Consider the following 15,686-nt stretch of genomic DNA (forward strand, 5'->3'; position numbering starts at 1 on the left):
TAATAAGCAGATGTTGCTTATTTTCAGCCCCCCCTTTTCTTCCATGGCTTATTTCTAATCCCTAAACAATAGCTGCTCCACCAAAATAGGGAAAGATTTCAAATTATCGAGTTAAGCAGCCACATGACAACTAATTCCGAACACCCCCACCCCCCAAAAAAAAAAATCATTTGAAAAGGGATTCATACTTGACATTAAAATAGAGGATCCTCCAACAAATCATCTTATGTTATGTTCTCTAACCCATCAGTTCATTCTTGAATTCAACTAGTTCATTCTTGAATTCAACTTATTAGGACCATAAATTAAAAGGGCTGAATGTGTAAGACAATTTTAGTATAATAGAATTATTGGGAATATGTTTTTCAAATATATATTTATAATATTATTTCGAACAAATCATAAAGTTTCGATCTCATAACAAATCGAGAAGTAAGAGATGCACACCAACAAATAAATTCTATTTCTTTCCCATTAATTTACAAAATTCAATTCCATTGAAGAATGGAGCCTCTAAAATATACAAATTTAATCCAAACGAAAAACCAACCAAAACACTTTTGCCTTTTTGGGGCCTTCTAGTTTGATGTGGGCATTGGCTTATTAGATGGCCATCGCCCTTGATTTAAGATCATCCTAGACCTTTTACTACTCTCCACACCATTTGTAATACTGTACTTCTTGGATTGTATTCTACCTTCTACAAGAGCACTTCTCCTATTAACTGGAAAAACATCTTCTTTGGTGAGCCTAGGAAATGTACTTGTCCCATGAACACCATCAATATCATTATTGATATGAGCATTATGATTTCTATTATCATTGTGTGTTTGTGAGGGTGATGGTGAAGCAAATGAAGAAGAAGAAGGTGGCCTTGAAATATAAGGCCTGATCCCTTGTCCGTCCACCACCACCTCATTATCATTATCAATTGTGAGGCCAAGGCTTGTACCATCATTTGGATTGGGTAGGGGATGAGGATCATACAGTATGTTTGAATGCATTTCTACTGGATTCTGGATGGCTGAATTCTTCTTCCTTTTGTTGAGGATCAACTGTGGAGATAGTTGCCTTACTAGTGATTTTGGTTTTGATGCAGAAAATACGAAGGATGATGATGATCCTCCTCCTCCTCCTTCTATACCATCATAATTTGTTATATCTGGCCTCTTCAACTGATATCTACAAGGAAGAGGCAGAACTACTCTGTGAACATGATCTTCTTCATGATTTTCAAGTGAACGACGATTGAGAGAGGATGTGGTTGTTCTCCTCAGACGTTTATTTCGTCTAATTTTTCGTTCTCTCAATCTCCGCTTGGTTGTGGTGGGAAGAACAGGTAGATCCTTCCATTGAGGTAGAGACTGATCAGATGCCTGAATATCTTCCTGCATGATTGCTTTTCTTTTGTCCTTGTTATGTGAATTCATGACTTCAATAGAAGAGTGTTTTCTAAGCCTTAGTTTAGTGATCTTAATGGGTGTAGGTTGGTTGTTGAAGAGTTTTCTGTCAATCTTGTTGAGGCCCTTTTTGATGAACAGGGTGTGAAGTGGCCAATGGCGCATCCATATCATGAGAAGAATGAATAAGGGGAAAAGGATTGCAGCGGGTGATCTGCTTGCAGCAAAGATTATAAGGGCACAAGTGAACTGGATAGCAGTGTAGATTCTTATTGCAGGAATTGAAGTGGAATGAGTTGATCCATTGACTGAGCAGATATATGGGTCTGTCAATAGTAGTCTTGTGTTCTTCATGAAATGCAAGTTTGATAAAGCTTCCATGGCCACCTGCACACAAAAATCCCATATTTCAAGGATTGAGATGGTAATGTTAGGAGAGCACTCACAAAAAAGCAAGACAAAAGACCAAAATTTTACTAACAGGATTCAACAGCGTACATGGTAAAACATAACAGCATATTCAAGAAGAAAATCCTTATACAACAGCAATAGATGACATGTACAAGTAATAGTTAATTGGTAGAGCAGGCAGTTGATCAGCCCTAATTGGATATTTAATAATATCGCACAGTTTGGACAGTAGTCCATCATCCCTAATGGGTGTTCTTGGTTGCATTTCATGGCATGCTTGTTTTTCAAACATGATATCAAAGTCAAAGTAGGCTTGACGTATATGTGAACTAGTGTTGCAGGGTTAGTACAACCATTGAATGTATTGGGTGGTCCCAGATTTATGTTCACCATTTTAAATTATTTATCTCTTTCTAAAGGCAAAGTATCCTAATGTTATAGTACAGACTTGAAAGTATCAAGTGGTCTTGACTTTGAACTTGAAGCCACACTGCTAGCAAGATACTAATCATAAAAGAGCTAATATCTCAATGATAACAACAATATTCCATTCACTATATTGGGTAATCATGAGTTTGAATCCTAGCGTGCCCTAGAATAGCTATGAAGTCAACTAGCTTGCAGCTTAAAGGGGAAAAGGGGAATTAACGAAGCACAATCATGCAAAGAAAGTTGGCAGAGCATCAACCCGTTTGCCATTTGTGCTGGCCTTACTTTTGAATTCTAGCTTGTCCATCTTTTCTAGAATTCTAGCAGGGCATGTTTGGGTTTAGAGAACAGGTAGTATATGGCTTGATAGCAAATGTTGTCACGAAAAGGCTAGTAGTTCAAAAGTACAACAAGTAGTTGGTTTTTTTCAGTACTCTTTACTTTTGAATCCATGCTTTATATAGAGAACTTTAGTCATGAAAAGGCAACTGCCTCAATTGTGCTCCAATTGTACAGTAACAACCCATCATTCCTATTGCTGGTCTTGGATTTGTATCCTGCCATATTCATGTTTTCCAATATGTACCATATTCAATCTTTGCTTGAACAATAGCTGGGGTCACAATCGAAGCAGAACCTGGCAGCCTGAAAAGGTAAATAGCTTGATGGTAGAACAGCCAGTTGGTTGTATTCGGGATTTGTCCATTTCTATTTGGAATTTTCAATTGCTGTAGAAATTTTTCCAAACCTTTTTAAAGATTCCTAATTTCTGAATTATTTTTACCTCCTGAACAAATCGAAATTTTCATGATAACTATGGTATTCAGTGGTCCTAAGTTATTACTTATATAGAGAAGCTGAGTTTTCAAAGGGAAAGTACCTCAATTGTAGAATAACAAACCATCAGCCATATTGCTAATCTTGGATTTGAATCTTAACCTAATTTTGTTTTCTTAAATGATGTAACAGCCAATCTTGAATTAGTAGAAGTCTGGGACTTCAAATTTAGCGTAGATTGAAGGGGAGTGTAGTCTTGAAAAGGCAAGGAATTCAGTGATAAAGCAACCTGTTGATTGTATTTCATGATACAGGGTGTACAACCGTAGGTTGAGAGAAACTGTAGTTATGAAAGGGCGGGTAGCTCAAATAAGAACACCTCTTCTGTTGTTGTGAATGGTCTTGAGTTTGAGTCCTTTATCAATTCAAAATTTAATAAATAACAATGAGGTCGTACCATCTGAGCTTATACTTAGTTTATGGAAATAAGTAAAGATAATCCGTGGACAGGTTCAAGAAATTATTTAAACTCTACCTCTAAAAACAAGCCAATAACCACTGCAAGTGGAATTTTCGCAGTTAGCCAACTTAATCCTGGAACAAGTGCAAGGCCTGATAACAAGGATGCAATAAGCCCTGAAATACGCTGAACTTTTATCTCACTTTGGCTCTCCTGGCTTTCCAAATCAATGCTTTTGTCGTGTGTGAGAACTTGGGCATGCTTTAGGCTCTGTTTGCATACATTGCAGCTGAAATGTTTAAAATCTTTCAACACGGTAAATAAGCCTAATCATCAATTTTCTGATTTCACAAAGGTGTCATATTTGATTTGTTTAGAGCACTTTACCTGAAAGAAAAGACCGTAGCAAAAAGGAAGCCCAAATATCCCACACACTAGAACAAGTAAGGCTACGATACATATATCCCAGCTTCTTGATCTGCTCTTCCTTGAATCCGAGCTGATTTCATTCTGCATTGAAATGGAAAAACTTTAATCTTACTAATTTACACCCCTTTTTCATATTCTGTGTGTATTAGTATCTCGAGCAATTGAATTAGAGGCTTCTAATGTGATTCTGTCTATGCCACCAGCCAATATATTGCCCTGGAGACCAATTAAGTGATTACACTCAATATTGTGGACCACAAAAGTGCCAGATTAATCTATAAAACTAGAAATTATTAATCATACTAGCTTGAACTGCAAAATTAATGGAAATTACTTGCAGCAAAATCGAAGCAGCACTGTGGTCCACAAATATCATGGAAGCAAGCAGTAACCCGGGAATAACTGCCAAGAAAATTCCCCACAAGGGAACACTCTTTAGTCTCACTAAACTCCCAAGCTCAGTTACTCCATCTGTTCGAAATCCAGTTGGGGGGAATGTAACTCTTTGAAGTTGTAGACGATCTAGTTTAGGCAAATATGTAACACCTGAGACATGATAAAACCTTAAAGGATTAAACAAGCTCGAGGATGAGAAGGAAGTAATCAAAATTGACCAAGAACCAAAATTACATATTTTGCTATAGTCATGATTACCCAGACAAAAAATGATGACAGAATTTGATAAAATATCAGAAAGCAAAACAGTACATATATAGAAATGAAAATAAAATATGCTAACTACAAGGAAAAACAAATATTAGACTACCAAATTACTCTGTATGCCAGAAATATATCTCCAATGGGGCAGGGAACACTATAAGTTTGAAGAATCTTCTTAGGTTTTGTAAAGTGTACGACAGCTAACGTAAAAACCAGTAGGACATTGTTTCTATTGGTGAGGTTAATTTATTTTGTTAAACTGCACCAAATGCTGAAAAACAAAGTAAGAGCAGACATTGAACAGCCATTGACTAGCCATTGTATTTCAGTCAGGTGTCCCTCTAGGTCATAATTTGTGAAGACTGAAACTAGTGATAAATTATATTGAACATTTCAAGTTTTGGATTTGACTCGTAGATTTTTTATTGCCAACGTATCGAATCAAACACGATGATCCATCATCAGGGTTGAAAGCGAGAGAAAGAGATGATGGATTACGGTGTATGATTCAAAACGTTGGCAATAAAAAATCTACACAGTTAAATCCAGAAAAAATCGAAATAATATATATGATAGTTTAAAATAGATAATAAAGATAATGACGACTATTGGAGGAGCCAATAAGATAATCAGATAGTGAGTACCAAGAACATACCTGTGAACAGCAAAAGGGTTATAGGAAGAGCACAGTTGCCTACAGCTCTGCACAGTTTCTTATTAAGAAATTTCAAACTTCCTGTCCTACTAAGAAAGGTAGACACCACAAACGAAGATGTTGCCAGCCATAGAGACAACATGGATGTGTCCAATTTAATATTCTTAGTGAAAAGGTGGACAATCTCTTCCATGGCATTCCATATGAAGGACATGCTTGTGAAAATCTGAATAGCTTCCCATGTGAAAGATGTGATTGTTGTTGGCATACACCTGCAAGCCCCTGAAACTGCTAATATAATCAGTACAGCTGAACTCCAAATGCCTACCCAGCCCATCCAGGGAAGAAAATCAATTAGTAACCTGTTTGCTGCACTCGAAATCGATATAATGAAGATTACGGCAGGTGCACTGACCCCCACAACAAGAAGAGCCTGCCCTCCGAGGAGAACAAAGGCAGTCCCACATAACAGATTTGATGAGAAAACTTCCACGGAGCCCAACTTACCTCTTGTTTGCTGCTGCAACCATGCACCCATAAGGATTCCCCAAACAATATTTTCCCAAAGAAGGTAATGTGATGCAACAATTACTCCCAATTCAAAACAGTGTGTCCATTCCCTTTTATAGGAAGACAGGCATTTTTCAGTACCGTGCTTTAAGTATCTTTTATAACATGCTTTACCTCTGTTGCTGTTTCTTATGTTTTCTACATGTTCATGCTTCTGTTCTTCCGAGATTTCACCTGGAAATGTTTTGGAAGAAGGTGGAACCTCTTTGGAATCATTCATAGGCTGTTTTCCTTTATTAGATGCTTCAGATGTGTCGGGGATGTAGATCACCTTCTTATAAAGAGTTGGCTCTATTTCATCATCTCCACCTTCTTCACCACATGCCTTTTCCCTATGATCGAAAGGCAAAGGGAGGGGAAATGCATGCAGTGGGATGCTATCAGACCTTTCAAGACTACTAGCACGATCTTCTGCAACTTGTATCTCAGGTAATGGTAACATCACTCTGTGATTTAAAGGAGAGTTCATTTCACCCCCTGGATTACTTCTTTTAACAGGGCTTCAAAACCTTAATTTGACATTCGAGGTCCTAATTTTACCAATACCACTGGCAGCTGCTGAATCTAAAACCTTAAGAAAAAAACCACACCTGCACTTGCAGTATCTCGATTCTTCAACCATTTAAAAAGTCGAAGTCCTCAAAGAAGTTCTCGTTAAGCTTAGAATAAATTATCACCAATTTTTTTGAAGTTTATTTGTCGATAGCAGACGAAATAACTTCTAGGATTTTGCACATTCACAATCTCTGTTTGAACACTTTGGATTCTTCATTCCAATATTTCTATGCATGGTGTACATCTGGTCTAAAAGACAACCCCAAAATATAATCATCCCATGGGACTCTTCAAGTAGCCCTTCTATTGAGAAACTCAACTATAGCTAGTGAGACTATTCTAATCATCGAAGTCCAGTTGCTGTAATACGGTTTCAGCGTTCTTAAGTAATCTAAAGTGCACTCCAGCTGCAGGTATTGAAACGAGTACTCTTAAAAGTTAAAAGAACCTAAGCATGTTCAAAGCTCAGAATTACCTAGAGAAAAGAATATTTGTGTTGCTTTCATCAGTCTGTGAGAGCACCACTGGAACCAAGCTTGTTCAAAGCTCAGAAATACCTAAAGAAAAGAATATTTTTGTTGCTTTCATCTGTCTGTTAATCAGGAGAAGAACATTGGAAATCGGGTTTGAATCCTAGAAAAAAGAGGTTCATTTGTCTATGCACAATTTACAAGAAAACCAGTAAATGACACTATAATATTCCAGTAGCCAGTGCCACTAACCAGCAGCTGACGCCACCATCTGTTTTGACAACCAGATCCAAGCACTGAAAGAAAGAATCTCTTTTGCTGATGAAAACTACTTAAATAGGTAATCCACATAGCCTCCTTTCATTAAAGAAAACAAAGCAGTATGAACTATTAGGTGCACCTATTTCCAATTCTCATGGTAAAGCATTTTGCTTATAAAGTTACCTGACGGCTTACAGTTGAATCCAAAAAGATGGGTAGAATGTTTAGAAGCTTGCCGATTGACAGTGGGTACTCCAAATTCCAAGAGAAAATTTTGAAGGGTAGAAGAGATTTCAAGTTGTAATGTGATAGACCATCTGTGCTACATAGTCTTGAGATTGGATTCTTCTTCTGAAATGATTAAAATAACAATGAGAGTGTGTTCGAGTGTGATGATGTGGTTCCATGAATACGTTCATAATAAGTGTGGGACGGCTCAAGTGGTGGGGATTTTCAAGTGGGCACTGGTTGTTTATATACATATATTAATGGAGAAATGGTGGGGAATATGATTTGGGTTGGCGGATACTTACTTGACGATGATGATGATAGGATGTAAGCGAGAATTCTAATGGAGATAGAAACAAAAGACACACTAAAAGCAGGGTAGGCCACTGGCATTTGTATGTTTGGGTTAGCTCTAAAGATGGCAAAGTAGGGCTTATTTGGGTTGTAGTATTCAATTACTTTTTGTGGAGGAATTTTGTCCAGGATTGAAGACAAGAAGCTCTTACTCCAGGCCATAACTCTGTTACCAGACAGTGCCTGTTGTTGCAGGGCCCACTGCACATGGAAGTGTAGGCTACTAAACTAATAAAAATGAAAAAGCTTAGTCTATTCCTTCCGGCAGGGGACGTGGATGATGCAAGGAGTGGGATTTTGAGGTGCTGTTTTGAATGTCAAGCCGTTGTAACAAGTATTGTGAATGGCAGACACAAGTCATTCTGTCAACAAATGTTAAATCAAGTGTTCTTCCCTTCTTCATTGACCCGAATGATTTTGATGGGTACCCAGTTTGCTTTGTCACTTTGCAAAGTGCATAATTTGTCGAGTGTAGGACTGAGGATTTAAAAAGTTGTGACAGGACAACAGCAGTCACTTTTTACTTTTGTTTTACTTTATATTAACCATTAGCTAACTTTGGATGAGCAGCCATTAGCCAACTTTTGGATAACAAAGTTGGACTACCCACAAAATAGAAAATTAAGGTTTAGATAAGTACAGATTACCATATTTATGTGTTCAACCTTGTACAGATTACCATATAAAAATGTCCTTTATTCTTAAGATATGTCATTTGTTTGCCAACTTCTAGTGGGGGGATGTTCTCATAATTTGTCTTGAATCAGATCCAGTTCTTCTATCTCATTGAAACAATAATGATATCATCCTCGTAGTTAAATTCCCAATTCCCTGGGAAATTCATGCGTTCTAGTGTGCCTTCTTTAATAGGACTTTTACAGGCCCCTGAGTTTTTCAACGCTGTACTTATGTCTCCCAAAAAGAAAACTTTGTTTCACCACTCGGTTTTCTGTCGAAGTGATCAATTTATATCCCACCAAGATTTCTGTCTTAACTGGTCAGTAATCAGTGAGCATTCTACTGACCATCCAGGCACAAAAGTACAGTAAATGTTCTCATGCATATTGGGGGGAAAGCATTTATAGGTGTAAATGTGTGGGTACACTGAACACACAGAGGGATACCTGAGTGGCTTGCATTAATATATCTTTAAAATGAACACTTTATACCGAAATTATATACATATTGTAGATTAGTCTAGATACTAATGGTAGAGCTTCATTGTTTGCTTATATGTTCAAATTATTGAGATTAGATGTAATAAAATAAATAAATAATTTTTTTTGGGTTATGATTTGAGAAGGGAAATTGTTAAATAGGCCTGAGATTGTCCTTAGAATATTAGAATAGAGAAATAATTATGGTTATCATTAGTTTGATTAATTCAATGTTATTCATTTAGTGATCATATCAAGAAAGTGTCTTTTGTTTGCTCGATTTTGTGTCAAAGTGGGCATTGACAAGAAGCCTCCTTTTATAGTCACTTTATCCTCCAAGTTGGCTACATGGTGTAGCAGGTTGCTTAGAAGACTCCTTGATGGTGTGCCTTAATTGTAACAAAATGAGTCATATTGATTTGAATTGTATGAATAATCAAAGGAAACAAATTATTTTGGGGGAGAAGGTCTAATTGATGCATTATAATCCTCAATCTAATGTTTTGATGCATATGGATTGTTGTTTCAAGGAGGTTTCCCTTTTGTCAATATTGCTCTTCCAAGTGGTATTAGTTGCCTATCTCTGTGGGACAAACCTCAACTAAAGCAATTGGTCGACTAGAGTTTTGTCAATATTGCTCTTCCAAATGGTATCAGTTGCCTATCTTCATGGGGCAAACCTCAACCAAAGCAATTGGTTGGCTAGAGTTTTGTAAGGAGGAGGACATGGGTTGTCCTAGTTATGGAAGGTTTTTGAGGGTTGAGGAAATGTTGTCCTGTTACCCCTTGCCCCCTCCGATTTGTTTTTGGTTTCTAATCTTGAGAGTTCCGTTAAGCAAGGTTCTTGCATGAACAAGGTTATGGGAAGGGATGGTGTTTGTGACCTAAACTCACTCAAGCATTTTGACTTCTTGCTATCTTGAGTAGGTCAATCATTCTTTTTTTGGGTAGTTTTTGAAGTATGATGTTACTTGTTTATGTCTAGGTTAGAGCCTCATTGTTGGTCTCTTGATGTAGTTTGGTAGTTTTGTCTACGCATTTTAAATCTCCACTCTCTTTATAAAAGGGTTGAGACCCTTTCAAAACCCACCATTACTAATAACAACATAAATAAATAAATAATTTAATTAGTATGATGAATCACAAAATATGATCTAAAACGTTGATTAAAAAAAAATACCTATGATATAATCCATAAAACATTGATTTATAATATGAATTATGGGAACCTAATATCATTAATTTAATTTAGAGTTGCAATAAATTGTAAGAGAATTTTAAAATCTTAAAATAATATCTAAATGAAAATATTTAACTAATTTTGGTGGTTGATAGATAATTAATTGTTGCTTTAATTATAATATTTAATCACAATTCAAAATTACAAAATTCTCTTATATGTATTAGAAGTCATGTGTTAAAATTTGAACTAGGTTTCCCTCACACTTTGGGAGCAATCCTCAATGCCATAGGTTCAATCTTGAGAGCTATAAATATAAACTTCTAAATAGAATTGAAATGATAAGATGTTGCAATAGTGGATCTTCTCACCTTGACCATATATATGTCTAAATGTATCAAACTGGTATTTACAAACACCTTTGGAAATATTATCAAATTGCTAGGGTCAAGTTCTCTTAGGTTGAACCCAAAGGTAATCAATCTTATAGATTTGAGCAAGTGTGTGTGTTTGTGTGTGTGTGTGTGTGTGTTCTTTGTCTTTTAAAAAATTGAGGTGTACGCTATTGATTTCACCCACAAATTAATTACGCATTGGATATTTTTAAATACCAAAACATATAAACAAGTTACACAAACTTGTACAAAGTTGTCTCATAACAGCTAGTAGAATTGAGAGGGAAAATCACAATTAGATTTTAAAGGTTTGAGTTAATGGTTCAACTCCATGCACCTCAAGGTTGAACAAATTAATCTACACCATTTGGAAATAAACCAAGGAAAGAAAATGATGGTTTTGGGTGAGATATCAAATGTGCAAGTGATTACGAATCTCAATGGAATAAATAGTGTAAGGACCCAAGTGTATGTCAGATGAGCCCTTAACAAATATAATCTTATGTCGGCCTCTCCCAAAGGGTTGCTTGTGAAACAATGTTAGTTGCATATAAAAGAAACTCCCTCTCTCATTTGTAACACCTTCTAAGAATATTTCTCTTTAATCCTAAGAATTTAAGAGAAATCAAGTTGGGAAGCCTGAAGACACCATCAAGCATACAATGATCTACTAAATTTTGAAATAGATGCATAACCAAGTTCTTTGTATGAGAGAGATAAGCTATAAAACTATAAGTGAAACAAAGCAATTACAAACCTATTATTCCAAGAGATGTGCAAATGTCAAGATGACAAAATTGCATTAGGAGCTCAAAGAGATGTTGTAGAATAATGATTGCATGAATCAAAGTACATGAATGCCAACTTATGCAAGAGCATCACAATGTATGTAAAAGAATGCCAAATATAATCTTGGTAGCAAATTTCTATAGAACTAAGGAAAAACCTAGGACTAAGGGAAAAATAAATAGTCAGCTAGGAAAATAAAAAAACTACACTAAAATCCCCCTTAAGTGTGGCTTAGGTGGGTTAAAAGATGATGGGTCCCAACAAATGAAGCCATGTTAGGTGCCCATTACAAAAAAAAATCTCCCAAAGAAGAAGAAGCCCCTTCTCACAACAAGGAAGTGCAGTCCCCCTTGAGAGAGAGAGAGAGAGAGAGAGAGAGAGAGAGAGAGAGAGAGAGAGAGATAGAGAGAGAGAGAGAGAGAGAGAGAGAAGAAGAAGAAGAAGAAGAAGGGCTTAGCAGTCCCCCACAATGTGTAGAGTCAATGGTAGTTGATTGAAATTGTATTTAGAAGATGGTCCATGATCATCAAACAACATTAGTATATGGTGCTAATGCTATTTGGACTCCTCGTTTGAAGTTTTTGGAAGGCAATTATAAAGAGAAATGGACTCAAGTTAATGGTAAACCTAAAAAGAAGAAAAAGGAAAATGTTGTAGGGGGGAGGAAAGTAGATAAGTCAGACCTTCTTAGATGAAAATTAGATCCCATGATGCAGCTTGTGATGTTGCTTCTAGAAAATAGAAAACTCTAGATAACCTCTTAGTGCCTAAAGAACAAAAGAAATAATCTTGTTTGTAGGGAGGCTTTGTCTTTTGTTGTTAGTATCAAGGCTATACTAACTTTTTTTCTTTTGTTGAAATGAAGATTCTTTCTTGGAATATCAGAGGGTTGAATAGTCCTTTTAAGAAACATCTTATTAACAATTGTATTGTGGAATTAAAAGTTGGCATCCTCCTTATTTAGAAAAATAAGATGTAGGAGTCTACTTTTGTTCAAACTGTTAATATTATTTGACCTTTAGTTGAACACTATGCTTGTTCATCTAAAGGGGCTTTTGGAATTATTGCTACTTTGTGGAATCCTACTAAATTTAAAGGTGTTAAAGGACATCATTGCAAGAACAACTTGATGATCTCCATGGAAGATTTGTATAACTCAATCTGATGAAATTTGTTTAATATTCATGATCCCAATTCGAGGGAAAAAAAAGTAGTTCTCGGGTTCCTTATCCTCTTTGATTTCTGATAGACAAATGAAAAGATAGATGCTTGAAATTATTTTCAACATGTCATTGTTTCCTTCTAACAAATTGAGTAGTTTGAATAAATTTTTAGATAGTATGATCGATTTTATTGATCTTCTTTCATTAGTATGTGATGCAAGAGCATCCCTGGTTCCTGGCAATCTTGCATCAACCAAAAATATATCTTTTCTATTTTGCAGCTTCAGCATTTCTTTCTGTATTTTCCATCTTTGTCTCACCAGAACCTGTGGAGTTGGATTTTGGCTTGAAGACTTGATCATCTTCCTTATTCCTGAGCCGTGGAGAATTTGGATCATTTTTTGGCAAGTTATCGCTACCAGTTTCCTTGACAGTTTTCTGGCATCAGAATCGGTTGGACCTATTTTGCATTGGTGATCTACTGAAACCCTTTCGAAGCTTGCGGAGCCCTAAGCATTCCAAAGTTCCTTTGCGTGTGGCTGCCTTTCCCTTTGATCTACACTTCATCCTTTGGATTTTACAGAGGAATCTCTTTGGCAAAGGCCGACCTTGTTGGTTTTGCACATTTGGTCTTGTTCTTCGGGTTTTGTTGTGGGGTGGCGGATTGTGGATCCGACCTGCAACTACAGAGGACTAGCGTGAAGATGGCGCAAAGAGGAAATAGGAATAGTGGAGCATGTGGGAATGCAAACCCGGCTATGATGGAGATGTTGAGAGGAATTGCAGCTCGGTTGGAAGCAGTTGAGACAACTTAGAGAAGAGGCCAACATATTAAAGATGTGAGTGAAGATGAAACAGAACAAGCACCGATAGGACAAGAAAACCTACCGACGATCGATCCAGATGAAGAGAGGTTTTTGAGGGTTTTGAGTAGGGCGAATACTAAACCACATTTTACCCCACCGTGTTATGCCCTGCATATCTAGTCCCATCATTTTCATTCCCATGAAAATACGGGTCTCCCTTTTTTTGTCTTTTTCCTATTTGTTTTCCCTTTGTTTTTTGGCTTTTGCTTTGGCCACCTTGGGAGTTTGGGTTCCCGAATCCCGGGGTGACCCTTTGTTTGTTTTTGTTTCCTTGTTCGGAAGTAACTCCCAAGGTGGCCCTTTGTTTGTTTTTGTTTCCTTGTTCAAAAGTTCGGGTTCCCAAATTGCCAAATTCTCTTATGTTTTTTTTTGCCACCTCGAGAGTTAGGGTTCCCGAGTTCCCAGGGTGGGCTTTTGCTTGTTTTCATTTCTTTGTTCAAGAGTCTGGGTTCTCGAGTTCATTTCTATTGTGTTTGTTTTTCATTGCTTTGAAATCCCAGGTTCTCGGACTCTCGAAGCGTTTGTTTGTTTGTGTAGCCCCGGAGGTTCGGGTTTTCTGAAGTTCCGGGTTGGTTTTCTGTTTGTTTGTTCGAAAACCTGGGTTCCTGGGGTTTCGAGTTCATCGCAATGTTGCACTTCAAAAACCTAGGTTCTCGGGTTCCTGAAGTTGCATTTAATGTGGTGTTGGATTGGGAGTATAAATAGGATTGGAGGTCATTTGTGCACTCACTCTTGCAAATCTAGAGCTTTGACCTTGCGATTCCGAACCCCCACGCATTTGATCCAATAGTGTCTCCATTTTTTCATGCCAAGTAGGCTGAATTCTCACCTCCATATAGATTTTTCATGCATCTTAGGTTAGATTTTGTTTTGTTTAGTTTTGGTTTCTTAGAGTTTTCTTGTCTTGTGTTTTTTTTGGTTGTTTGTTGTTTTGCCCTAACCTTGGAATCTCGAGTTTTCGAAGTTTCAGGTTAGGGGTTTTTTCTGTTGTCTTATCAATTCGGAAACTCGGGTTCCCAAGTTCCCGAAATTATAGTATTTTCTTTGATTGTTTGCTTTGTATGCTATTTCGGAAGCCTAGGTTCCCGAGTTACCAAAATAGGAGTCGTGGGTTTATGTTTTTTTTCACCACTTCGAAAACCCGGGTTCCTGCATTTCTGAAATGGTGGTTTTAGTAGTTTTAGGTCTTAGATTAAACTAATTCAAAAACCCAGGTTCCCGCATTCCTGAATTAGTTTCTCTTTTGCATACCTGTTCAACTCGGAACCCCGTAAACCCAGGTTCCTGAGCCCCCCATTTTTTGCTTCATATTTGTAGTTTGTCGGGACTTCGGTTCTCTGAAGTTCCTCATTCCATATTTGAGTCCCACCCCAGAACTTCAGAACCCCTAAGTCCTGGGTTTGTTTCCTTAGTCAGTTGTTTCACCACTTTGCAAACCAAAGTTCCTGAGTTCCCAAAGTGGATGCTTTTTGTGTTGTTGGTGAGTTCAGTATTCCGGGTTTCCGGGGTTACGAATTTGTTATTTTTGTTAGCAATCAAAACTTAGGACCTCGGGTTCCCGAACTCTCAGGTTTTCTTTGTAGATTTTCTCATTTTCTCACCTCGGGATCCCAAAGTCCCGAAGTGAGTTGTTTTTGTAGCAATTTCTCTGTGATTAGTTTTTTATGCTTGTTTGGTTGGTTTTGCAGGTTTAGTTGTGTTAATGGAAGCTTCCCGAAAAGTGAAAGATCTCAAGAAGATATCAATCACATTGAAATACCAATATCAAGGGCGAAGATATGCCTCCAAGCTTGAGGATGCCATCCAGTGAGTGACAGACACATAAATCGGGCACATAGAGCTCAAAGATATAGAGAAACAATTGGAGATATCAGGCTTGAGTGCAAAATATAGGTGGATTAAAAGATCCGATATGGTAGAGGCGATTGTCTTCCCATAGTCAGTGCAGGCACCAGAATTTAAATGCAAGTTGCTCAATTCTACAACCCAAACACTAGGAAATGTGTCGACGCTAGTGGAAAATTGGTAATTGATTTTTGTCACCGGATATGTTGGCCCTACTCTTCTAGATTCCCACCAGGAAGGAGGTACTAGTTGAGGGAGAAGGAGATGGAGAAAGAGAATGGAATCAAAACATGAGCCAATGCAAAAAGAGAATGAATGAGAAATGGATCGAGGAAGAGAGGAAAACGAGCCTAAAAGCAAATGAACTATTGAGGCAGGATTTCAGGGAGCCACAAAGAGATTTGATCACAATGCTTAGTAAAGAACTTCAAAAACCTGCATGCAGACACTTTTAGTCATGGATGTTCATTCATGCTAACAATTTTGGATGGACAACAGTATTATGATTGGGCTCAACTTTTGTTGGACAACATAAGAGACTAGCTGAAGGAAGTACATAACATGAAGAAATTATTCTTCTTATCTTATGTTATTTGGGCTACAGTCAGATTAGATCAATTCCCAAGGTTGCA

The 15,686-nt window shown here is 37.3% G+C and overlaps 1 protein-coding gene across 1 annotated transcript; it reads right to left on the reverse strand.

The window, feature by feature from the left end:
• Positions 1–433: 433 nt before the first annotated feature.
• LOC131073919 (uncharacterized) lies at positions 434–7,764 on the reverse strand. The gene is made up of 5 exons (XM_058010429.2): positions 5,222–7,764; positions 4,241–4,452; positions 3,865–3,987; positions 3,553–3,747; positions 434–1,787 (listed from the first exon to the last, which is right to left on the reverse strand). Exons 1-5 carry the CDS (start codon positions 6,258–6,260, stop codon positions 579–581), a joined length of 2,778 nt encoding a protein of 925 aa, XP_057866412.1. The 5' UTR covers positions 6,261–7,764; the 3' UTR covers positions 434–578.
• Positions 7,765–15,686: the final 7,922 nt, after the last annotated feature.

The sequence above is a fragment of the Cryptomeria japonica genome, chromosome 9 (genome assembly GCF_030272615.1).
Source record: "Cryptomeria japonica chromosome 9, Sugi_1.0, whole genome shotgun sequence".
Classification (NCBI taxonomy): domain Eukaryota; kingdom Viridiplantae; phylum Streptophyta; class Pinopsida; order Cupressales; family Cupressaceae; genus Cryptomeria; species Cryptomeria japonica.

What these genes read in the sequence shown, in the direction of transcription:
- LOC131073919 (XM_058010429.2), bottom strand. Translation starts at nt 6,260, where the DNA reads ATGAACTCTCCTTTAAATCACAGAGTGATGTTACCATTACCTGAGATA. An exon ending in CTGCTTCGATTTTGCTGCAA is followed by an intron (nt 3,988 to 4,240) that starts GTAATTTCCATT and finishes ATTTCAATGCAG; the next exon opens with AATGAAATCAGCTCGGATTC. An exon ending in TTATTGGCTTGTTTTTAGAG is followed by an intron (nt 1,788 to 3,552) that starts GTAGAGTTTAAA and finishes TTTTGTGTGCAG; the next exon opens with GTGGCCATGGAAGCTTTATC.